At 49.9% G+C, this 25,932-nt stretch overlaps 1 protein-coding gene across 5 annotated transcripts in view; it reads left to right on the forward strand.

The window, feature by feature from the left end:
* Window positions 1-25,932, forward strand: part of LOC118510714 (protein nubbin-like) — a 108,668-nt gene that overhangs the window by 49,801 nt on the left and 32,935 nt on the right. For all 5 annotated transcript variants that reach the window (XM_036052915.1, XM_036052913.1, XM_036052917.1 and 2 more), the window contains one exon: window positions 14,984-16,276. In XM_036052915.1, the coding sequence (XP_035908808.1) occupies window positions 14,984-16,276 (1,293 nt within the window). The remainder of the gene's footprint in view (window positions 1-14,983; window positions 16,277-25,932) is intronic.

Here is a 25,932-nt window from a genome sequence, read left to right on the forward strand (position 1 = left end):
CACCGCACACACACTAACCCTTGACCCTTGTTTGTTTGTTGCGTTGGTATCAGGTCTGGAGGATCGTTCCCGTAACATTCCCATACATTATGCTAATCGGTCGGTACGCTTCCCAACCTAAACACTGTCAAGGGGAGCGAATTATGATTGAAACAAAAGAAATTAATGCTTGCCGTTAATGCTCGAAATGATAAAGTGATTAAGTTCCACTTCTCTTTTTTTTCTTGTTGCTCCAAATTAATCCCTAGCGCTTAAATGCGTTCGGTCCAGGTGGTGTTTGAATTTCACCACCAAAATTCGATCTGCCCGGGTTAATGTAAGCCGTACCTTCATCGACCATGCAGATGAACAGCGCTTTTCCGTTTTCCGGACCAATAATTCGTTTATAATAATCCACCACTAACCACCACGTTAGTCGTTCGTTTGATGACCGGTGAATAGTTAAACCGAAGGGAAGGAAGGAACCAAAAAACCCCCAAAACCTCGATTAAGACCTTTAACGTGAAGCCTTAAATGGGTGGCGATGGTGCTTTGGTAACGGGAAACTCGTAGTAAAAATAGCAAGAAGCATCTCAAAACACACATACCTTCAGGTAGAAGCAAAAAAAGGTGGAAAATTAGCATAAAATTTGAAAATGTAGTCATGGAACAACATAGCTTTCGTTGTTCCCCCCATTCTTTTCCATTCCGATCGCCTCACGGCTAAGGAAAGATGGGGGGAAAATGTTATGAAAATCATAATATTTATGAGCCTAACCTGTTTAAGGCTGCTTAATGTTTAATTGCGTATTCATTTGCTGTCGAGACTGCTATGCTGGAGCTCAACGATTCAATCCGCTTCCTTTTTCGCATGCACCTTGCATAGGGGAAAAATGGGTATGAAAAATGATCTCCCAAGATGAGAGGCAAATTAAAGAAAATTGAGAAGAAAAACAACCCAAAAACATGAGCCGCTTTAACATTTTTGCATAAGATAATTAAGCTGCTAAAACTTGCCCGATCGTGCACGATCGTTCGGCAAGGAGAAACACATTTCGGCAGCATTAGATCCAATAGCGGGCGATAAGCGAAGATAGCGCACAACGGGGTGATAAATTTGGGCATCGTTTTTTGATAAATGATTTCCATTACAAGTGGAGCGCAATCGAACCCCGAACTACTCACTGTTGAATTTTATTCAAAAACAATTAAAATGGTAAAGGGTGCGAGAGACGTTCGATATCGTTTGCAGCTGGCCATTTTTAGCTGCCAAGCTTAAACAGGCTCGTGCAGACGCTGCTGTAAGCAAACCGCAAGGTGTCGTAATTGATTGTCCCGAGACGGACCCAGGTCACGAGTCCGTGTGCGCTGTTACGGCTCCTTACTTTAAATAACATTTGCGCTTCGCGCTTGGAAAAACGCTCAGCCATCGGTGAAAAATCACTGCTTTTGCTTGTGGCTTTTCCATGTCCTCTCGCCGTGTCATTTTCGCGTTTGAACCGTGGACCTGCTCGATTGCATAAGCGTCCACAGTCGTTCACCGGAGGGTCCGAAATTCGAGAAGATAGCCTCATCTGTAACGCACAAAAACGAGCGAAATTTGCACATCTTTAAGTCGTCTTTAGGTCGTACAAAAAATAAGATAAAAGCTTCTCAAACTCTCCCACAAGCTCCCCAAACGCTTGTCAGTCTATTGAAGGGCTGTTTCTTCTCCTCCCCCCCCCCCCCAGATAAGCACAGCTCCAGATTATTAATCATATGGAAATTATGACTCGCTATCTGTTCTGGTGCGCGTGCTTCAAACACCGCTCGGAGCATAATCCGCCGGCACTGATTAATAGGAATCAGACACACAGGTCGCTCGCTAATGCTCAAACCCTCCGAAAACCCTCCGGGGTGAAACTGGAGGTGAAAAACTTAAGCCTGCATAACGAATGGACAAGACAAGAGTGCCTCCTCGCACGCCGGTGGAAATGGAACCTGCCTCTTAACCAGCTAATAATGTAAACAAGCGAACGTAAATATTGCGCACGGTTAGCGATGATAGGGGCAGGAAAGCCAGAAGCCCACAGTTCGGATAAGCATTCAAATGAGTCGGAGGTCGTTCAACGGTTATCTAATATGATTTTAATTTCCAGATAGGTAGCAACGAGCTTCGGTAACGAATTTCCCCGCAACTGTTTGTCTGAGTGTCCATCTCAAGTCACCAACCGTTCACGATGATGATGATGACGGTGCTTTCCCGGGAAATTCCAAGCCCGCAAATAGAACCTCGGTGCCGATGGCCTACATGCACTGACCAGACGTCACTGGAACTAACGACCACGTTTAGTTCCAGTTGGGAGCGGAAACTTTAATCCCTAGCCACAACGGTCTTAGGACGCCATACATCATGACGGTGCGCTTCCTTCGCGTCGGGCTCAATGCAAATGTCGCGTTTCTAAACGAAACGAACACAATGTAATATTCAAATGTGATTAACTTTAAGTTTATCTGCGTTTTAATTTAATGAGCAACCTGCTGCTGCTGCTGCTGGACGGAACGCTTCAGGCAGCTGTAGCTGTGGTGAAGAAGAATAGTGCGGCAAGGTGGTAGAAGGCATGGAGGAAAAATATTTTTCGCTCGCAGGTTACGTCCGCGAGGCCGAGTTGTTGCCCACCCTAAGACGCAAAAATACGACAAAACAAACATGTTTCATCGTTAAGTTATTGCATGGTGATCGTATTTTATATTTCACGCCACCTCCCTCTAGCCTTCCCTATCACTATCAGGCCAAGTCCCCTCTTCGCACTCTCCTCTCTACCCCTCGGAAAACACATGATGGGTGGCTGTTTTCATCATAATTATGAAAACATTCACGCGAACCAGCCCGAAAAGCCCGAAGTTAAATGAGCCAAACCTGACCTGGGCCAAATGTGTACCTTGGTCAGCGCGCGAAGGTGTTTTAGTTTGGCCGTGGCGAAACTGAAACCCGCCCGGGTGTAGTAAGCGAGCAAGGTTGCATAATTAAATCGCTTGGCTGCAAATGCAAATCGAAACGGAAAGCGAAACACCCCCTCCCCACCAATCGATCGTGGCCTAGAAAACTGAGGTGCCATTAGATGGCGGCTGGGCATGTCCTGTCAAGTGCTGTAGGAATGTGTGATCAGCTGGATTTGGATGGATTTTTTTTTATCCTTCGTAGGAGTGCCTCATTGTCAGGATGGCTCATCACCGTGGGATGGTTTTGGGTTCGAAGAAGAAAAAAGGTTCCGATTTTACTCCCGATGCAGGCAAATTGCGTGATCTCATTCCCTCTTACCAGCACACAAGTGGGAAAAGGACCGAGATGCAGTCCAGTGATCATTAAGCACCGATTCCTCTGCGGAGGGATGCAATTCCTTACCCTAGCGCTGTTAAGGCAGGTAGGCAAAAAAAACTCGGGAAACCGGACGACCGATGTCCCTTTTCGGATGCACCTTTCTGCCTCTCTTCTTTGCATGTTTTTAATTCTGAGACTTTTTTTTTGGATAACACAACACAATCTATGCTTTCTTTACTGATCGCATAGAAATGCAGCCAGGGAACAGCACATATACACACACAAAATGTAAGTAATTGCGTAGGGATATACATTGCAGTGACACAAAGCGTTGAGTTGAATAGTTGATTGTGACATGGAGGCCGAGAAAAGAAGCAAAATCGGTCGGAAAATCTTTACAACTCGTGGGAAACTTTAGCTAGCGGGCTAGCTGACTGAGAACTCGACTTCTTTTTAGGGATTTTTTGGCTGCACTGGTCAGCAAATTAATTATGTGAGCTTTTGTTGGGAAAAAGGTTTGTCCGGAAGCATTCCTTTCAGGTTTTTTCTTAGATTTTGGGAATATTTACTCTTAAAGCTTCAATCGAAATAGGAAGGTTTTATGTGATTTTCAAAGAGTCAAATCATCCATGAGCTCCTATGCCCTCTATGAATCGCTAGACCTTGGGCCTTATAACCGGATGCTGAATTCTCTTTATGGAAAATAGGTCCATATGAGGTTCGATCGACAACTATTAAGGTCCTAAGATAAAATGCCGACTAAAAATGCGATTAGATCTCTTCTGCATGCCTTTAAATGATTTGTATAACCTATAACTCAAGCGGTCAGACCTACATAATCAAGCTCCATGGTCTTGTCAAACACCGACAGCAGCCAAGATATCCAGAGATATAGGGGTGAATAGCCCAATATCTCAACTACCTTGAGATAGCTCAATCAGGATTATTAATTGAACATATATCATCTACAGAGGACTGACCCAAAATCTAAAGGGAGCTTATCAAAGTTGAGTTCAACCAATAGAAGACTCGCGGTAATGTGTCCAAGTCCTCCCTATCTCTCTTCTTGGCCTTACGACCTACTCCTAGGTTATACTAGACAGAATGATACCACGTAATTGAAAAGTCGCTCTCCTCTACGGGGCCCGTATGAAGACCACCTACCACCGACCAGGTGTCCAAGTTCTATAGAACCAATGATATCCCTCAACGACATCCTTTCCATGGACATTTCCTCACTAAACTAATGAATTCTTAATTGTTTGATGGACGGCTCCTTCAGGTCAAAGTTGGGCTCGAATTTTATAATCTAGCTGACCAATATCAGGATCTAATTTGAAACTCGTTGAACCTCCTAAAACTGAAGTCTTGAACAGCTCTGCAATTCTTCAGAAATTATCCGATTACGAAGGATTCTGGACCAGTGTTTTGGTGGGTGTAGATCGACCTCAAATTAGAGAGAACTATAACTTCTCTAACTATAACTTGAGAACATACGGAATAAATGCAATCCCGTAAACTCCATTTTGAATGCGAATCATAAATATGTCTAGCCGACAATATCTTCCCAACTGCATTCTAATGCATTACTAATGTCGTGCCATAACGGGACACGGTAGCTAGTAACGGTGTATTTTAGGTTTGCAAATCGAACTAGCGAGGGAAGCAACAAAACGGCGTGCGGACAAGCAAACAACAAGCAAAGTCCGCCATCTGTACAGCGGCGACTCCGGAAGAGAGCGCGCGCGCCACGAACGGGTGCAACAGAGATCGATATCCGATTCTAGGTGCGCGAGCTGATGCATCACCGTCAGAGGGGTTGGTGGATTGCATTGCCTAACGGGATGCAAACCGTGTGCCGCCTGTCTCGCCCGGCCCGGGAAAGAAGAGAGAGTTATTTGCCTTGTGCATCATCGTGACTGCGGCACGCCTTTCGATTTCGGTAGCATCCGCCGGTCGGCCAAAATGTGTTTAGAATCCGAGTGACGCCAAAAAAGGGATGAAACTGCATTCATCCCCTTGCCGTTTTTTTTTTCTCTCTCGCACGCACGCACTCACATCGTTCTGCATTCGTTTCGGAGGTTTTTTTTGTGTACGCCGCGAGCATGATGCAGCATGCTTCCGCTTCGGGGTTTTTTTTTTCTTCCATCGAGGTTTTGATGATTTTATCTAAATCTGACGGATAATTTAATTTGCTTTTTTCGATTTTTTCCGATCTTTTCGGTGGATTTCATTTTCGTTCGTTTGTTCGATTTTTAACAGAAGCTAACGGTATGTGCAACCCTCCACGACGCCGACGATCAGACGCGCAGAGCGCTAGCTAGCTTCCTAACAGCATATTCAGCAGCCAGCTATGCATATTCAGCAAACACGGACATACGCACGGTGTCCTGCGGGCATTGCAAGCAATTTTTGGTTTTGGCTGGTCCCGTTCTACACCGGTGTGTAGTCTGTAAAATTTATCGCTTTTTTTCTTTACACAACCCTTAAAAAAGCACATCCGTTTTTCGATTGCCGGAATCGTTCACCTTCATCTGGCGGGTTTTATGCGTGTCGTATGTACGCCATCGACAACGGTACAACGGAGAGTTCGGTTAAATGTTTTATGTAATATCAGCCACATTCGGCCCCCGGAGGGTTTTGGGCCGCATGCTGTCACGCTATGTATGTGTTTCGCTATTTTTCCGCTCGGTGTGCGCGCTTATGTGTTGTGGATTTTGTAAAATTTTATTCAATTCTCTCGCTCGCCCGACCGGCTGCTTTTTATCGGTGGAAAGGTTCGGTTTTTTTTTGTTGGACGAGAGTTTTCATGGTCGTTTTGTGTCATTTTCGAACACGAGTATGGTAACCGTTTGGTTGGTGGAGGGTTAAGTGAAACGCATGGGGTTGCATTTCTTCGCAACGCATCATTGGCCGTGGAACGGTTTGGTGGTTCGATCGACTGTGAGCGAAAATGTTGGAAGTTTGTTACCGTAATGCGCGATTTAATACACTTTTAAAGCTCATTAAACACAATCACAATTCAGCTACTTTTCACCTGCTTGAGCTGCACTACTCGCTGAGAAGGTTCTGTCTCACACAACAATCCGGTAATAATTGTTAATCACACTCACAAAGTGATTCATCCCTTCTTCTTATCGCCGCCAAGGTGTGATTCATGCGGTGTAACACAGCACGTGTTTTTTCCGATTCGAACATCACTAAACGGAGCAGCTAAAACATGGCGCACCTTGGGACTGAGAGTGGACAAACATGGATGGAAGTGTTTAGTTTTCTCTAGTACGCTATAGGTTTTTATAAGCAAATAGTTAAGTATGAATTCCAGATTTTATTCCAAATTTAATGGACTGATTTTTAAATGTATTGCGATTGGTTGTAATTCAATTTTTATTAGCGTTCTTTCCTGATTATTTAAAGGGCTATGTTTTATATTAATTGAAAGGAGTTGTTCTAAACTACCCAACGATAACTCTAATTCCAAAGGTTTTAAGCTGAACCAACCTCAATGTCTTCATTCTTTAAGATGACTCAATGGCAACTCAATGGCAAGGATCACTTAAGGTTTAGGTTAAAATAGCATTGAGTAATCCTTTCTTTTTTTTAGATGTGTTTTGGAGTTCTCCTTCTCCTTTTTGACGTAAAGACCTTTTAGATCATGCTCTTTTAATGACTTACTCAACTGACTTATACAATGCAGCCCAATATTCGGACCTAATGTCAGGTTAAAAAGACCAGATCGAAATCAAAACCCGTTGCTGTCGCGTTAGAGCAAGAACACCAGCAGTTACCGGACCACTCAGTTATCGGACTGCCTCACCAGGACTTTTTTATTTGTAAAAATATTTAATTAATTTGACGACAATAAATTTTGATCTTTCAATGTAAAGAAAATTTAAAGGAATTAAACAATTATCTTTCAAAAATTGTGTATTACATTGAACCTTTTTGGACATACTCGACTCTGAAGATGAACTAGACAATCCACAGGATAAGAAGGGATAGAAATATTTCAACAAGGAAATACACTGCACAAACGACTCTGAGTCCAATTCTTCATGTAAACGCCCAAGCCCACTTCATCAACTGGAGAGCACAAACATGGCTAGTTTTTACATAGGGCCTTATGTACCTTACGTAGACAATTCTTCTGCATTACAATTTTGAGTTCCTTCTTTATTGACGTTTGAGAGAGAAACTAATACAATTTCCCAAAAACAAAAATTATCACCTACCTTTTTTGATCACTCACTGTCCCACTGTGACGAGTCAGCCCATTATGCTAGACATTAAAAACCGCACACGATATTACCTAACTCACACTCCGGCGTCTTATCAAAATTCATTGCTTGACAACGGTCCATAAGCCAACGGACACAACATACACGGCCTGTATCCGTGTGCGTACACGCCATTCCATTAAATGATGATGATGGTACCGGTTTTGGTTACGGTTCACTCGGCACTCGGCCAACGATCGGGTGCCCCCGTGCCGTATATTGATGTGCCGTTTAAATTGTTTCAGCTTCAAATGAGACAGATATCAGATTGGGCCAGCACCTTCATGAATATCTTCTTCCCTTTCGCGCACCGCACTTACCAGTTGCTAATTTATTTCCGAGCAATCGGTTTCGGATCGGGGCAGCTTCTTTCTAATCGTCTTAAGTGTTTTTATCACCAAAAAAATCCATCCATTGGATCCATTTTATGAGTACAATTATTTCACATCGCACAAGCGTCCGAAAAACTTAACCCACGTCAGGTGTTTGAAGAGTGAGCAGTATTCGGCGTTGTGTTTTTGTTTGCCGGGCCGTCTTCTGCTTGCCTAGTCATTGCCGTTTTTATGTTTTGCGCGGTCCAAAAATCGTACTAATAAACACAAGCTTTCACTGTGCGATAAGCGAGCGATGGGTTGTTTGCCAAAAAAAAAAGCGTTAAAACCCCAAACCAAACCGTTCGGTCACTTTGGCTAAAGCGCCAAACGCTTGTCACTTTATGACATGTACCCGGGCTGCTTAAGCAACGTTCGTTGTGCATGAGCTGCCACCGGTTCGACACACGATCTGCACGAAAATATTCCGCGGCGCGTTATGGTTTTGGAGTTATAAATTTATTTAATTTATTATTACCGGATCGGAGGTTCAAAAGTTTTGTTTCGTTCGGGGGAGGCTGCTTATTTCGACCGGTGGCCAATTAACAAACTCCACCTCGTTGGCGAGGAAGCCAAAACCAGGCAGCTCTGAATCGCTAATCGACCGCATGTTTTCTGCTTTCGGTTCGGCTTGCGATGCGTAACCCTTCGCTTGCGGATCATTGCGAGCCGTTAGTTTGTCACGTGCTAGAGAGCTCGGGCGCGTGTGTTTATTGCGTTACGGGCACGAGCGCGCCATTATGCCGGCCCGAAGAAAAGCCCGCCATTCATCGGTTAAGAAAGGAAGGTTCCAAGGATCGATCCCTTTTTATTATACCCGATCGGAAAACCCGTTCGACTGCTTCCGTTACTCTATCGATCCTGTGAGGGTTAGGACCTCCAAACCTCCGAAGGAACGGTCATAAATTACACGATCCTTTTACACGCCGTTTCAACCGCCGAGCGTGTGTCATCTTCGAATCGTTGGCACGAGGGCAATTTGATCCTTGATCGCGCTCGTGGTTAGTCAAAGTCATCCGGAGCTTGAGGGTTCCAGTCCCAGGTAGGGTAGGGTCCGGGCGTCTGCCACCAGCAATCCTTTTTCGCCGCATTACGACGAAAAGGGGTTTGTCACGCTTCGCCAAAAAACCGATGAAAGGGTTTTCCTTTCATGATCCTTTCTTCAGCCGAAAGGTGGAGGACGATCCTTTGCTTGTATTAGCGCGTGCGCTGCATCACTTTCGATTGCAGGAAGAAAATGAAGCTTCGCAGTAATTGAAGGTTACATACAGCCGTACAGAAAAACCACGCAATCCCTGAAAAGTGAAATCGAATTTTTGGAACGTTTTGTTGCTTCAGATGCCACTGTACGGTTGTCAGCTTAGGTCTGCAGAGCAAAGAAAGATATTATGTTAAAGATTTGTTTTTTTGGGGGGAAAAATCCTGCCAGAGAAGATCCATGTTTTGTTGCTGGGGACACACAAAGAAAGGATCGAATTTAGGTGCGCAATTCACCGATTCTTTTCACCGATTACGGTAACGTTTTCTAAGCCTCGTTTTTTATTCACGCTTCCCAAAAAGGATTGAGACCCCTTGCGTTCGATCGCTGGTGGGCGAAATTGAGTCTCTGGTTCCAGCTCGTGCCAGCTTTCGTTTTCCTCCTTCAATCTTCATCTCGCTTAAGTCGGAACGGAAATCTGCGCAAGATGTTTCATACCGTCCGACCTTTGAATGCACGGTTGCGTCCTGTGAAGGATTGAGCTTTCATTCCCAGTTTTCCCTTTCATTCACGTGTCACGTGGGTGAGGTACGTCGCGAAGGACCCGGGAAGGCGCACCAAGAAAGGGTAGCGATTGTTCGGAACGGCAATCGGGATTTTTGACGCTCACCAACCCGTAGATAATTACGGACATTTGGCATTTGATAGGAGATTTTCCCTTTTCTTGTCCGGGACCTCTGCAACTTTTGTGGATTAGTTGCGGGCTTGTCTGCTGAACGGCATCGTATGTGTTTGGATCAAGCAGAGAGAGATTGCAGGGTACTGGTTTTTTATTTTAAATTCACTTTTGCGCCATTTTTTTCATCGCCCACCTCTGGTGACAACTGCCTATCGGTCCCACATTCGAACGTTATTTGATGCGAGAGGTCCTTTTATTAATTCTTCTCAAGAAATCAGGACATACTCTTCAGGAATTCCTCTCGTTTTTTTTTCTTCAAGTTGCTCGTACCACGCCATTCCATAAAATATGAAACGTTCAAATATTGAAATTAGAAAATCAAATATTGATACTTTCATTTTGGACAAATAACGAGCGCACACGGAAACAATGGCGGTAGCGCCAGGTTCGTGACAAGGAGCCCGAACGTTTGCTTTCCTTCCCGCGAACAACAAACGAAGCAAACGAAACCCCTATGGCAGTACAATCACTCGGAAAACGGCTCGATCCCCGCACACCCACACATACACAGTTGATTGATTTGATTTTGTTTGAAAAGTCCGCCAACGCTCGGTCGGTCCGATGATTTGCGATGAGCAAAATAGAAGGTCCCGGACGACACGGGCAGCCAGTCAGCCCGGCCGAGAACGGTTCTAAACAAAAACCCCGGTGAACAAACAGGACCCGAACTCCTCCGGACCAAATGCCATCGTTTCCGTGCAAGGCAAACAAGGTTGCTTTGCGGGGGGAAGGTGGGGGGGGGGGGTTGGGAAAAATGCTACATTTTTCACCGGAACCGGAAAAGCATGCCAGAAGAGTGCGAGCCACCATGGGGTAGGCTAACGAACGTCCGTAGCGATAAAGAAAAAGAAAGAAAATGCCACACAAGATCGTACCCATGTTAGAGCCCGGCAGGAAGAGGAGATGAACCTGGGAGGGGGGGGGGAGGCGATACGAAGCAACCGAAAGAAAAATGGACCAAATGAAATTTTCCATTTTCTACTCTTTTATGTATGCGGGCTTATATAATGTATAAAATAATAATAAAAATCATCCATACCTCCTTGCTGCTGCTGCTGGCGTGCGCCCTCCCAGACGGTGGCAGAACCCCACTGATGGAAAAACTTTTCCACGCTTGCCTCGTCGTATGTGTGTTTGTGTGTGTGTGTCTCCCCAATCCTCTCCCCTTTCCTCCCCCTGGGGGATTTTCCCCAGCACTCCCAAGCTATAAGAAGCTCCATTTTCTTCCATTTCGTATCCTGGCCACGATTTTCTCCCCATCCTAAGGGTCATTTCTTCCCGTATCGGGCGGGGGGGAGAGGGGGGATGGAGGACGAGAGTTTTCCAGCCCCGCGCGCACGTGGTGGAATGAGCGGACGGACACAGAGCACATAGAATATACAATTTCATATTTTATCATAAAAAGGCGTCCAACGGCTGCCGTGCTGTTCGGGAGCACTTTGTGATTGGCTTGAAAATTTTCACCAATCCGATTTTGGTTTTCCACACGCACGCACACACACAAACGCTTGCGTAAAAAAGTGTGGGATAAGGATTCTTTAAATACCACTACATACATAGCATCCAGCCCCAGGTACGAAGCACACACAGAAGCGTTTCAGTAGGGCATCCAATTTGAATAATCGTGCAGCGAACACGAGCGGCGCCTGGTTTACTGTGCCTTGCGTGTTCGGGTTATGTGCATTGATTTACATAGCGCGCTATCACACATAATAGGGCTATGCATACACACACACACGCACACACCCAACAAACAACCCGGTAAGGGTAAAAAGGACCACTCCCGTGAACCCGTTTCACCATCTTTTATTTTTCGTTTTCAATCCTAAATGCGCGAGTTTTCACACCCTTTTTTAGGCGTGTGTGTTTAAAAAAGAATGCCGCGAATCCCGTTACCATACCAACTCCGAACCGAAAGCTAATCGAGGTGAAATATGTAAAATCGTTCTCTCGCACACATATATTCGCAGCAGGCAATGCGTGTGAGAAAAACTGAGGGGGGGTGAGAAAAGGCAAAAAAGAGACAAAGACAAACCGCCCCGTTTTTATTCGCAGCAACCCACTGGTGTGTGTGTGTGCCCGCGTCGAGTTTATGCTGCCTCGACATTCAAATATGTTTGTGGCGGGCCGGCTCCCCAACACCGACCGGCCCGCATCGAGTGCCTGGATGCTTTATCGATCCAACCAATGGATGGCGCGCATGTCACAACGCAGTTTTCCATTTCAAAAGCAATAACGAGCAAAACAGCGACAGCATCACAGCCAACTTTTCACACACAGCACCAGGGTGAGAGAGAGAGAGAGAGCGCGCGCGAGAGCGTGCTTTTGTGTGTGTGCGCGAGAGACAGAAGCAGCGAACAACACGGCCGGTTCCATGGAGAGGACATGGTCTCAGGACTCAGAGGGTGGTGGTTCACTTTTATTGTTATCACGGTCGTCGTCGTCGACGACTTCGTATGTGTATGCAGAGCGAACCTGTACATAAATGGTTGACTTGCCATATGTGCCAGGATGTCGGGGTCCTTTGGTTGGGCTGTAGGTGGGTTGTAGTTTAAATAGGAACTTTACATTTCCACACACACACACACGATGGACACACAGGAAAAAAAGGGACGATAACGCACGCGAACAATAGGATAAACCCGGGCGAGGGCGAACTTCGGTTACTAATGAAATTCTGTAATCACCCCAAAGTTTTATTCCCACACACATGCCCGCCTTCTGCAGTCGCCTGATAAGGCGATGAGTGTGTGTGTGTCTCCTTTCATCCCGGATCGATCCGGGTATAGGTAAAAATCAATTTCCATTAAAAGCCGGATCCGTCGCTAAAGAAATACTTTTAATTAAATTGATTATGTACCGCACACCGCATCGGTCCGAAGCAGATTTTAATGACTGGGTGGGTGAGGGTTTTCGGCTGTCCTTTCCTTTTAGCTTCTTATGCTTGAAGTGCGGGGTGCAAGTCTGCGAAAGTTGCGACCATCGGTGCTGCTTCTTGATAGAGCTGCTAATTGTTGCAAACAAAGTAGTGCGCTCGTTAGTCGTTCGGGATAAATCTAGACATCCTCCAATTTTTTAACCTTCCCATTACACCCAAAGAAATCTTAAGGACAGACGACGACGACGACGACGGGAGATGCAAAACTGTGACGACGGACAGACCAAACCAGTCATCGACCTCATCAATTTCGCTCGATAGACTAATTTTCCTCGCCCAGCGCGCTCCGTCTCCGTCGAGCAGCGTCAAGTGTCACTTGTGATACCGTTTTCATCTTCATCACCTAGTACCTAGCAGTAGTAGCCCCGGCTCCGTAACGATGACGACAAAAGCATCGTACTGCTCTTGCTGCCCTAACCTTGCATTCTTCCTCGTTCGTGGCTGTGTGGGTGTGTGTGTCTAGGGATGCTGTGCAAATTTCTCATCCCGGTGGGCAAGGATTTCTGCTTTGTTGCCTGCCCGCCAACTACTCATCAGCAGTCCCGCGAGACTGCACGGCTAGGAGGCGTGCAGCGGTGCAATAGTTTCCCATTGACACCCAACCGGTTGCGATGGGGACGCTGGGAGTTTTGGGAGCGAAACAAAGTGTGTGTGTGCACACGATGCTGCTGGTATGTGTGTTTTGGAGCGTGGAGGGAAAAACGATGGAACACGATGTGAGGGATTTCTTGAAGTTGGCTGTTTGCTGAATCTTTGCTAAGATGCTGGAGCGCTGGTGCTTTAATGTGTACCGTCTCCCTTTTATGCTGGCTGCGGAAAACTCTTTAATTGTAAGACGTGTATGAGTGTGCTGGCGTGCTGTCCGGGTGAGATTATTACTAAAATTGGAGAATCGTTAATTAATTCCAGAAAAATTGTATGTGATTTTCATGCTACTCTTTCATGATTTTTACTCTTTAATGTGGTAAAACATCCTCAAAAATTCATGTATTAAGAATTCTTTTAAATATAGCATATAAAGTAAAGTGAAAAAATATATCCAGTAAGATCAGACACCTGTTCCTGGAGGATTAGGAATATTTAATAAGATTATGCTTATAAAATACCTTTGCTGCAATTAGACAACTTAGCCATTCCTTGAAGATCTATTTGATTCAATAACAGCTCCTCAACAAACTTTCTAGAATCTCTGTTTTGCTTATTGAATGTCGAAAAACGTCTTCAAGAAATCGAGATTTATGATGTCTAGTTCTATTCTTGAGAAAAACGCTTCCAAATTCATCGTCTAGAAACAGATGATATTAAGTAAAGGTGGAATATTTTCAATCAATAATATTTCTAAAATACTTCTTTAAGTTCAATAACCCCCCACTAGGAGAGCCTGGACCAAAACACCGTCAAAATTTCAAGAATTAATATTTTTTCTCGAGAAGTACCAAAATGCGTTTGTAGATTTTTATCAATAGAACTTCAGTTCAATCTTTAACCGAACCAATTCGCATCCTTTTTGGCGCTATGTTCATCACCTTGCTCACTCATTTCGGGTGCAGAAATTGAAGGACAAACACGCCATCAAGCCGTTTCGGTATCGATCTGTGCGTCGCTCAAGCAAAGCGTTGTTAGCAAAGCGAGTAAGAAGCCGCAGACGAACGCCAGACACGAACTGGGGCGAACGTTATTAATGAACTAGAGGGCAACAAGAAGAAAAACGAATTAACAGCTGCAACAGCAGCAAGGCCGTGTGGGATGGCCTTTCTCTTGTGCGTAGGGCAGAAGAAACAACAGCAACAACAACAAAACGAACGCGTTCCTGTTCCTGGATTGATACTTGCCGCAGTAGTCCTTTCGGTTGGTCGGTTTAATCACGTCAATGACGTTCGGTCGGCGAGTTGCGTTTCTTACCGCTGTTTGAATGGAAGGGAAAGATAGTGATGACGATGAGCTGGCGTCACCTTTTAGCAAGTGGCCGATGGGTTTGTTTTTGCCAAGACGATGACGCTTCCCGCTCGGTTGAGGTGATGGAATTCGAGGTTATATCGATCGGACAGGTTACACCGACAGTCTTACAAGGCACTGAAATGGGGGAAAAACTCGCACTTGATATTGATTTTTGTTTCTGGTTCTTCTCTCTCTCTCTCTCTCTCTCTCTCTCTCTGGCTCTCTCTTGTCCTTTTCTACAGGTAAAGTTTGGCTCAACAACGAAGCTCAATGGCATCATCCGATAGCGATGGCTCCTGGGCAACCGCCAGCTCCGATAGTGTCCACTGGGCCGCCTCTGTCCACGGCAGCACCACCTCCACTAAACATGTCGATGCCACCCGTTTCCTCGATGGCACTGCACGGCTCCCCGCACCATCAACAGCCCCTGTACCTGAATCCGGCCAGCCTGATGAGCCTTCGGGATATGATGCTCCAGAGTCCGGCCGGGTTGAGCCTGCTGAACGCGGACACCGCCAGCGCCGCCACCGGTCTAGGATTGCTGAAGCGTAGCATGCTCGAATCGTCGGCCGCCGCTTTCCCGCTGGGGATAAACCCACTCCTCACCAGCACTGCCACCTCCTCCACCTCCAGCCCTAGCGCGTCCCAGACCGCTACGACGGCGGCCACCACGTACAGCCTGCCATCGATAATTCCAACGACCGTTGCATCATTATCACAGCAGCAACACCAGCAACTGATCAAAAAGGAACGCGACGAATCCGACATCGAGATGGACGACCGGGAAGAGGACGAAAAACCGGCCAAACATCGCCGCGCCCAGTCTCCCACGTTGCCCGGCCCGGCATTGCATCGTCCCCAGCTATCGCTCTCGCCGTTCCGCTCATCGCCGCCCAGCTCGTCGTACTATCGCAATGCAGCGGGAGCACAGCAGCAGCCATCATCAGCCATCGATCAGGGCTTGCCGCATCGATCAGCGGCTGCCGTCTCCCATCAACCACATCTCTATCACGCGCCCAGCTCGGCGACAGCATCGTCCACCACCGCGGTAGCCGCGGTCCCGTCACATCAAAGGCACCAGCAACATCAAAGAGATTCCGCTGAGCGTGAGCTGAATTTAAATGCGAACCGAGCGAAAAACGATCGCGACCTGCACATGCCGCACAACCACGGCCGGGATCATCCGTCACAGCCAACCAACCACCACCACCATCTTCACCATCTTCATCCACATCTAGCACCGTTCGCGAATCGGGCCGAGCTGGAATTGTTTCGTGACCGGGAGGCTGGACAGCATCCGTCGCCGCACGGTGTGCGGACGCTGCATTCGGACTCGGACGCCTCGGAGCTTGAGGATGGGAGGGCGAAAGATCGAGCACCGCACGCAACCAAGCGCAAGAACAGTGATGATCTTGAGCGGCGTGATCTGCGCTTCGGTGCAATGGCGTCTCGCGTGGACCATGACGGTACGAACCATGTGCAGTCAAAGTCGAAGCAGCAGGACCTAACGGCACGCAGCAAGTCATCTTCACCCGGTAAGTGGCCTTTCGCTTGCTTCCTTTTCTTTTCCACCAGATACGTTGGGGTTATTCGAAAGGTTCGACAAGAGCGCTTAGCGAGCGCCATTTCCAAACTTACAACTATTGTCCTTGTTCCAACCAGCCGCTTGGTACGGTAGGCGTTCGGACAGGGCGCCTCAAGTGACTCGTGTTTTGGGGTTGTGTCAACACAAGCTGTCGTCACAATTTATCCTCTCCTAAATCATTGCCGGGATAGAACAAACCCGACTAGGCAAGATGGTCGTCCCAAGCGGAAAAGGGTGGCCTTATGTTTCAGCTTAATGGCCCCCAGGCTGGTCTCGAACGATCATTCTCGGGCCGGAATGGGTGTTTTGAGAATGGGATATAATTTCCTTAAAATTGAGACATTCTTCCGCCTGTTGTTGGCCAACGTCCAGCTTTTACCTTTACAGCCCGAACGTTTATTGCATTTGATTTATGTATTTCTTCCGGGGGGTGGGAGAACCAAGAACCGGTGACACGCTCATTGTCAGCCCAATATGGTAAATGTTTGCTCACACACCCTACAGCTCGAGAGGCCAATTCGGAACCGAGCACCGAAACCATTTGGTCTCTCTCTCGCTTGCGTCTCTTGTTACGGTGGTTGGGCCACTTACGTACGAAGAATTGGCTACGAATCAATCACAGCGTAAATCAACCCTTCAAATTCGATTTAGGGCTGACCGGTTTTGTCCGGGTTGTTTGCCTGTCCATTGCAATCCGGCAGTAAACTTTGGGCGATGCTGGATTTGAATTTAAATCGATTTTTCTTCCATTCGGCTAGCCTGCAGGACTTTAAGTTCTGGGGGGAATTTAATGTCATCGCCAGTCGTACTGCAATCAGGGTCATCAGGATCAGGCTCCGATAAAGGAGTTTCAGCGGGGTCTTTGCTAGGATTTGAAATTCAGCTCACCACTAGGTCCACCTTATCAATCGACAATCCATCCCCCTCGATTGCGTTCTTTGTGCTGCCCGGTTCGATTAGCATACAGTTGAGTTTAACTAATGGCTGTCCCATACATCTCGCCCGGACCTGTTTGGAATTTTAATGCAGTCCCATACATTCTTTCGTACAATCCTGCGCACCATACGGAATGTCCACCCACGGAAGAAAAGCCTCTTATCACATCCAAAGCATATGGACCGAGCGGCCCCGAATAGGGTGAAAATCTCGTAGCATGCTGCGAAGCGGGATCCATAATGAATTATAATTCCATTACTGCATGTAATGAACGGGTAAATTGATAAACTATAAACACGTTGTAAAACCCTTCCCAGAGGATTTTCCCTTGGTTCCTTTTTCTCGCCCTGGACAGACTGGTTGCCACATTTCCAAAAACATGTCGACGCGCAACCCCATTTCTTTCGGTAAAAAATGGTCAAACTACTCACCCACAACAACAAAAGGGGTAATCTTATGGGCACACACCGCACACACACACACACACACGACGAGAGCCGACGAAAATAAAAAAAGGGTTGATGTGTCCCTCCTCGATACCGGAAATATCCATTCCGGAAGGGTTTTCTTTCACTCCCTTTTTATCGCCATTTCCACAAGGCTGTGCTTTTGAAGTCTCTTTACATGCCCCGGTGAGTTACTTTTAAACTAAGATTATCGTTATGATAACAGCTTCCGCCTTATGTTAAGGCAGCGTGGGGGGGATGGGGGAAGGGTTGATGGGGGTGACCTTTCCCTTGTCCTATTTGTCCAGCTCTTTGTTTAGCGCGACATCGTTGGATTTTCCTCCCTGCACGCAACGGTTCAGCTTCGTCATGCCGTTGTTGAACTGCTCGGTACGTGTGCTATACGCCGTCTGATAGCAGCTTTGCGCCATCGTTGTAACGTATCCCATTAGGTTGGTTCCTTGGCTGATTACGTTCTGCAGGCTGCTGAAGTATGCTGCACTCCGGGGCACATAGTGAGGAAGCTGCAACAATCGTTTAACAGTATTAGAACAGGAAGCGTTCATTCAATACCAGCTCGCGTTACTTACACTCTTCATCAGACAGGTAAGGGTCTGCGTGTTTCCATGCCCACTGCCCAGACATTTCGATTGGATGTGTCCAAACTCCTGGCTGATCCGGTTCACCGTCACCTGACGCACCGAAACACCGCGAGGATTCTCCATGTTCGCGTTGAAGATGTCGTCACACGTCACGATCTCTTGATTCATCTCGTCCATAAAGCGAGGCAGCCCGTCCTGCAGCTTGTCCCAACACTCCTTCGCCCGGCCCGTGCACACGCCACTATTCTCGAACGATTGGTCAACGAGATCGGTGAACGCGTTGTACGATTTTTGGACGAAGTTTTTCAACTGGAACAGCATGTTGATGCGGGTGGATTCGAAAAATTGTAACTGCGAGGCAATGGATTCGCTAATTGCCGCCTGGAACTTGGAGATGACTCCTTCGATTCTTTGCTTGAAGGAACCAGATGCAGGAGAGACCTTGTTGATGTCTTTAATGAGCTTACGGTAGCTAGGGAAAGTCTTGCGGGGTGGAGTAGGTTCCCGAGAGGTGACATTCAAGTGTGGTTTTAGCTTCACGTACAGGTGTTTGAGTGCCGGAGGCGGTGGTGTGTACTGCATGCACTCGTCGATAGGTTCTGCAGTTGTAGTTGGCATTTCTGAGGTCGATTCAGTTTCCTCTTCAGCCGCCGTGCTTTCTGTCTCTTCGTCGGCTACTGGAGTAGTCTCGGCTTCCTCTTCGGCCACCGTGCTTTCTGTCTCTTCGTCAGCCGCCGTGCTTTCTGTCTCTCCGTCGGCTGCTGGAGAAGTCTCGGCTTCTTCCTCAGCCACCGTGCTTTCTGTCTCTTCGTCGGCTGCTGGAGTAGTCTCGGCTTCTTCCTCAGCCACCGTGCTTTCTGTCTCTTCGTCGGCTGCTGGAGTAGTCTCGGCTTCCTCTTCGGCCACCGTGCTTTCTGTCTCTTCGTCGGCTGCTGGAGTAGTCTCGGCTTCTTCCTCAGCCGCCGTGCTTTCTGTCTCTTCGTCGGCTGCTGGAGTAGTCTCGGCTTCTTCCTCAGCCGCCGTGCTTTCTGTCTCTTCGTCGGTTGCTGGAGTAGTCTCGGCTTCCTCTTCGGCCACCGTGCTCTCTGTCTCTTCGTCAGCCACCGTGCTTTCTGTCTCTTCGTCGGCTGCTGGAGTAGTCTCAGCTTCTTCCTCAGCCGCCGTGCTTTCTGTCTCTTCGTCGGCTGCTGGAGTAGTCTCGGCTTCTTCCTCAGCCGCCGTGCTTTCTGTCTCTTCGTCGGCTGCTGGAGTAGTCTCGGCTTCTTCCTCAGCCGCCGTGCTTTCTGTCTCTTCGTCGGCTGCTGAAGTAGTCTCGGCTTCCTCTTTCTTCGTCGGCGGTTGCTGGAGTAGTCTCGGCTTCCTCTTCGGCCACCGTGCTCTCTGTCTCTTCGTCAGCCACCGTGCTTTCTGTCTCTTCGTCGGCTGCTGGAGTAGTCTCAGCTTCTTCCTCAGCCGCCGTGCTTTCTGTCTCTTCGTCGGCTGCTGGAGTAGTCTCGGCTTCTTCCTCAGCCGCCGTGCTTTCTGTCTCTTCGTCGGCTGCTGGAGTAGTCTCGGCTTCTTCCTCAGCCGCCGTGCTTTCTGTCTCTTCGTCGGCTGCTGAAGTAGTCTCGGCTTCCTCTTCGGCCACCGTGCTTTCTGTCTCTTCGTCGGCTGCTGGAGTAGTCTTGGCTTCTTCCTCAGCCGCCGTGCTTTCTGTCTCTTCGTCGGCTGCTGGAGTTGTCTCGGCTTCTTCCTCAGCCGCCGTGCTTTCTGTCTCTTCGTCAGCTGCTGGAGTAGCCTCGGCTTCCTCTTCGGCCACCGTGCTTTCTGTCTCTTCCTCAGCCGCCGTGCTTTCTGTCTCTTCGTCGGCTGCTGGAGTAGTCTCGGCTTTCTCTTCGGCCACCGTGCTTTCTGTCTCTTCGTCGGCTGCTGGAGTAGTCTCGGCTTCCTCTTCGGCCACCGTGCTTTCTGTCTCTTCATCAGCTGCTGGAGTAGTCTCGGCTTCTTCCTCAGCCGCCGTGCTTTCTGTCTCTTCGTCGGCTGCTGGAGTAGTCTCGGCTTCTTCCTCAGCCGCCGTGCTTTCTGTCTCTTCGTCGGCTGCTGAAGAAGTCTCGGCTTCTTCCTCAGCCACCGTGCTTTCTGTCTCTTCGTCGGCTGCTGGAGTAGTCTCGGCTTCTTCCTCAGCCACCGTGCTTTCTGTCTCTTCGTCGGCTGCTGGAGTAGTCTCGGCTTCCTCTTCGGCCACCGTGCTTTCTGTCTCTTCGTCAGCCGCCGTGCTTTCTGTCTCTCCGTCGGCTGCTGGAGAAGTCTCGGCTTCTTCCTCAGCCACCGTGCTTTCTGTCTCTTCGTCGGCTGCTGGAGTAGTCTCGGCTTCTTCCTCAGCCGCCGTGCTTTCTGTCTCTTCGTCGGCTGCTGGAGTAGTCTCGGCTTCCTCTTCGGCCACCGTGCTTTCTGTCTCTTCGTCAGCCGCCGTGCTTTCTGTCTCTCCGTCGGCTGCTGGAGAAGTCTCGGCTTCTTCCTCAGCCACCGTGCTTTCTGTCTCTTCGTCGGCTGCTGGAGTAGTCTCGGCTTCTTCCTCAGCCACCGTGCTTTCTGTCTCTTCGTCGGCTGCTGGAGTAGTCTCGGCTTCCTCTTCGGCCACCGTGCTTTCTGTCTCTTCGTCAGCCGCCGTGCTTTCTGTCTCTCCGTCGGCTGCTGGAGAAGTCTCGGCTTCTTCCTCAGCCACCGTGCTTTCTGTCTCTTCGTCGGCTGCTGGAGTAGTCTCGGCTTCTTCCTCAGCCGCCGTGCTTTCTGTCTCTTCGTCGGCTGCTGGAGAAGTCTCGGCTTCTTCCTCAGCCGCCGTGCTTTCTGTCTCTTCGTCGGCTGCTGGAGTAGTCTCGGCTTCTTCCTCAGCCACCGTGCTTTCTGTCTCTTCGTCGGCTGCTGGAGTAGTCTCGGCTTCTTCCTCAGCCGCCGTGCTTTCTGTCTCTTCGTCGGCTGCTGGAGAAGTCTCGGCTTCTTCCTCAGCCACCGTGCTTTCTGTCTCTTCGTCGGCTGCTGGAGTAGTCTCGGCTTCTTCCTCAGCCACCGTGCTTTCTGTCTCTTCGTCGGCTGCTGGAGTAGTCTCGGCTTCCTCTTCGGCCACCGTGCTTTCTGTCTCTTCGTCAGCCGCCGTGCTTTCTGTCTCTCCGTCGGCTGCTGGAGAAGTCTCGGCTTCTTCCTCAGCCAACGTGCTTTCTGTCTCTTCGTCGGCTGCTGGAGTAGTCTCGGCTTCTTCCTCAGCCACCGTGCTTTCTGTCTCTTCGTCGGCTGCTGGAGTAGTCTCGGCTTCCTCTTCGGCCACCGTGCTTTCTGTCTCTTCGTCGGCTGCTGGAGTAGTCTCGGCTTCTTCCTCAGCCGCCGTGCTTTCTGTCTCTTCGTCGGCTGCTGGAGTAGTCTCGGCTTCTTCCTCAGCCGCCGTGCTTTCTGTCTCTTCGTCGGTTGCTGGAGTAGTCTCGGCTTCCTCTTCGGCCACCGTGCTCTCTGTCTCTTCGTCAGCCACCGTGCTTTCTGTCTCTTCGTCGGCTGCTGGAGTAGTCTCGGCTTCCTCTTCGGCCACCGTGCTTTCTGTCTCTTCGTCAGCTGCTGGAGTAGTCTCGGCTTCTTCCTCAGCCGCCGTGCTTTCTGTCTCTTCGTCGGCTGCTGGAGTAGTCTCGGCTTCTTCCTCAGCCGCCGTGCTTTCTGTCTCTTCGTCGGCTGCTGGAGAAGTCTCGGCTTCTTCCTCAGCCACCGTGCTTTCTGTCTCTTCGTCGGCTGCTGGAGTAGTCTCGGCTTCTTCCTCAGCCACCGTGCTTTCTGTCTCTTCGTCGGCTGCTGGAGTAGTCTCGGCTTCCTCTTCGGCCACCGTGCTTTCTGTCTCTTCGTCAGCTGCTGGAGTAGTCTCGGCTTCTTCCTCAGCCGCCGTGCTTTCTGTCTCTTCGTCGGCTGCTGGAGTAGTCTCGGCTTCTTCCTCAGCCGCCGTGCTTTCTGTCTCTTCGTCGGCTGCTGGAGTAGTCTCGGCTTCTTCCTCAGCCACCGTGCTTTCTGTCTCTTCGGTGGCTGCTGGAGTAGTCTCGGCTTCATCCTCAGCCGCCGTGCTTTCTGTCTCTTCGTCGGCTGCTGGAGTAGTCTCGGCTTCCTCTTCGGCCACCGTGCTTTCTGTCTCTTCGTCGGCTGCTGGAGTAGTCTCGGCTTTCTCTTCGGCCACCGTGCTTTCTGTCTCTTCGTCAGCTGCTGGAGTAGTCTCGGCTTCTTCCTCAGCCGCCGTGCTTTCTGTCTCTTCGTCAGCTGCTGGAGTAGTCTCGGCTTCTTCCTCAGCCGCCGTGCTTTCTGTCTCTTCGTCGGATGCTGGAGTAGTCTCGGCTTCTTCCTCAGCCGCCGTGCTTTCTGTCTCTTCGTCGGCTGCTGGAGTAGTCTCGGCTTCTTCCTCAGCCGCCGTGCTTTCTGTCTCTTCGTCGGCTGCTGGAGTAGTCTCGGCTTCCTCTTCGGCCACCGTGCTTTCTGTCTCTTCGTCAGCTGCCGTGCTTTCTGTCTCTTCGTCGGCTGCTGCAGTAGTCTCGGCTTCTTCCTCAGCCGCCGTGCTTTCTGTCTCTTCGTCGGCTGCTGGAGTAGTCTCGGCTTCTTCCTCAGCCACCGTGCTTTCTGTCTCTTCGTCGGCTGCTGGAGTAGTCTCGGCTTCCTCTTCGGCCGCCGTGCTTTCTGTCTCTTCGTCGGTTGCTGGAGTAGTCTCGGCTTCCTCTTCGGCCACCGTGCTTTCTGTCTCTTCCTCAGCCGCCGTGCTTTCTGTCTCTTCGTCGGCTGCTGCAGTAGTCTCGGCTTCTTCCTCAGCCACCGTGCTTTCTGTCTCTTCGTCGGCTGCTGCAGTAGTCTCGGCTTCTTCCTCAGCCGCCGTGCTTTCTGTCTCTTCCTCGGCTGCTGGAGTAGTCTCGGCTTCTTCCTCAGCCACCGTGCTTTCTGTGTCTTCGTCGGCTGCTGCAGTAGTCTCGGCTTCCTCTTCGGCCACCGTGCTTTCTGTCTCTTCGTCGGCTGCTGGAGAAGTCTCGGCTTCTTCCTCAGCCACCGTGCTTTCTGTCTCTTCGTCGGCTGCTGGAGTAGTCTCGGCTTCCTCTTCGGCCACCGTGCTTTCTGTCTCTTCGTCAGCTGCTGCAGTAGTCTCGGCTTCTTCCTCAGCCACCATGCTTTCTGTCTCTTCGTCGGCTGCTGCAGTAGTCTCGGCTTCTTCCTCAGCCGCCGTGCTTTCTGTCTCTTCGTCGGCTGCTGGAGTAGTCTCGGCTTCTTCCTCAGCCACCGTGCTTTCTGTCTCTTCGTCGGCTGCTGGAGTAGTCTCGGCTTCCTCTTCGGCCACCGTGCTTTCTGTCTCTCCGTCGGCTGCTGGAGAAGTCTCGGCTTCTTCCTCAGCCACCGTGCTTTCTGTCTCTTCGGTGGCTGCTGGAGTAGTCTCGGCTTCCTCTTCGGCCACCGTGCTTTCTGTCTCTTCTTCAGCCGCCGTGCTTTCTGTCTCTTCGTCGGCTGCTGCAGTAGTCTCGGCTTCTTCCTCAGCCACCGTGCTTTCTGTCTCTTCGTCAGCCGTCGTGCTTTCTGTCTCTTCGTCGGCTGCTGGAGTAGTCTCGGCTTCTTCCTCAGCCGCCGTGCTTTCTGTCTCTTCGACGGCTGCTGAAGTAGTCTCGGCTTCCTCTTCGGCCACCGTGCTTTCTGTCTCTTCCTCAGCCGCCGTGCTTTCTGTCTCTTCGTCGGCTGCTGAAGAAGTCTCGGCTTCCTCTTCGGCCACCGTGCTTTCTGTCTCTTCGTCAGCTGCTGGAGTAGTCTCGGCTTCTTCCTCAGCCACCGTGCTTTCTGTCTCTTCGTCGGCTGCTGCAGTAGTCTCGGCTTCTTCCTCAGCCGCCGTGCTTTCTGTCTCTTCGTCGGCTGCTGGAGTAGTCTCGGCTTCTTCCTCAGCCGCCGTGCTTTCTGTCTCTCCCTCAGCCACCGTGCTTTCTGTCTCTTCGTCGGCTGCTGAAGTAGTCTCGGCTTCCTCTTCGGCCACCGTGCTTTCTGTCTCTTCGTCGGCTGCTGGAGTAGTCTCGGCTTCTTCCTCAGCCGCCGTGCTTTCTGTCTCTTCGTCGGCTGCTGGAGTAGTCTCGGCTTCTTCCTCAGCCGCCGTGCTTTCTGTCTCTTCGTCAGCTGCTGGAGTAGTCTCGGCTTCCTCTTCGGCCACCGTGCTTTCTGTCTCTTCGTCGGCTGCTGGAGTAGTCTCGGCTTCTTCCTCAGCCGCCGTGCTTTCTTTCTCTTCGACGGCTGCTGAAGTAGTCTCGGCTTCCTCTTCGGCCACCGTGCTTTCTGTCTCTTCCTCAGCCGCCGTGCTTTCTGTCTCTCCGTCGGCTGCTGGAGTAGTCTCGGCTTCTTCCTCAGCCGCCGTGCTCTCTGTCTCTTCCTCAGCCGCCGTGCTTTCTGTCTCTTCGTCGGCTGCTGGAGTAGTCTCGGCTTCTTCCTCAGCCGCCGTGCTTTCTGTCTCTTCGTCGGCTGCTGAAGTAGTCTCGGCTTCCTCTTCGGCCACCGTGCTTTCTGTCTCTTCCTCAGCCGCCGTGCTTTCTGTCTCTCCGTCGGCTGCTGGAGTAGTCTCGGCTTCTTCCTCAGCCGCCGTGCTCTCTGTCTCTTCTTCAGCCACCGTGCTTTCTGTCTCTTCGTCGGCTGCTGGAGTAGTCTCGGCTTCTTCCTCAGCCGCCGTGCTTTCTGTCTCTTCCTCAGCCACCGTGCTTTCTGTCTCTTCGTCGGCTGCTGGAGTAGTCTCGGCTTCTTCCTCAGCCGCCGTGCTTTCTGTCTCTTCGACGGCTGCTGAAGTAGTCTCGGCTTCCTCTTCGGCCACCGTGCTTTCTGTCTCTTCCTCAGCCGCCGTGCTTTCTGTCTCTCCGTCGGCTGCTGGAGTAGTCTCGGCTTCTTCCTCAGCCGCCGTGCTCTCTGTCTCTTCCTCAGCCGCCGTGCTTTCTGTCTCTTCGTCGGCTGCTGGAGTAGTCTCGGCTTCTTCCTCAGCCGCCGTGCTTTCTGTCTCTTCGTCGGCTGCTGAAGTAGTCTCGGCTTCCTCTTCGGCCACCGTGCTTTCTGTCTCTTCCTCAGCCGCCGTGCTTTCTGTCTCTCCGTCGGCTGCTGGAGTAGTCTCGGCTTCTTCCTCAGCCGCCGTGCTCTCTGTCTCTTCTTCAGCCACCGTGCTTTCTGTCTCTTCGTCGGCTGCTGGAGTAGTCTCGGCTTCTTCCTCAGCCGCCGTGCTTTCTGTCTCTTCGTCGGCTGCTGGAGTAGTCTCGGCTTCTTCCTCAGCCGCCGTGCTTTCTGTCTCTTCGTCGGCTGCTGGAGTAGTCTCGGCTTCTTCCTCAGCCGCCGTGCTTTCTGTCTCTTCGACGGCTGCTGAAGTAGTCTCGGCTTCCTCTTCGGCCACCGTGCTTTCTGTCTCTTCCTCAGCCGCCGTGCTTTCTGTCTCTCCGTCGGCTGCTGCAGTAGTCTCGGCTTCTTCCTCAGCCACCGTGCTTTCTGTCTCTTCGTCGGCTGCTGAAGTAGTCTCGGCTTCCTCTTCGGCCACCGTGCTTTCTGTCTCTTCCTCAGCCGCCGTGCTTTCTGTCTCTCCGTCGGCTGCTGGAGTAGTCTCGGCTTCCTCTTCGGCCACCGTGCTTTCTGTCTCT

The sequence above is a fragment of the Anopheles stephensi genome, chromosome 3, assembly GCF_013141755.1.
Source record: "Anopheles stephensi strain Indian chromosome 3, UCI_ANSTEP_V1.0, whole genome shotgun sequence".
NCBI classification, from domain to species: Eukaryota; Metazoa; Arthropoda; class Insecta; order Diptera; family Culicidae; genus Anopheles; species Anopheles stephensi.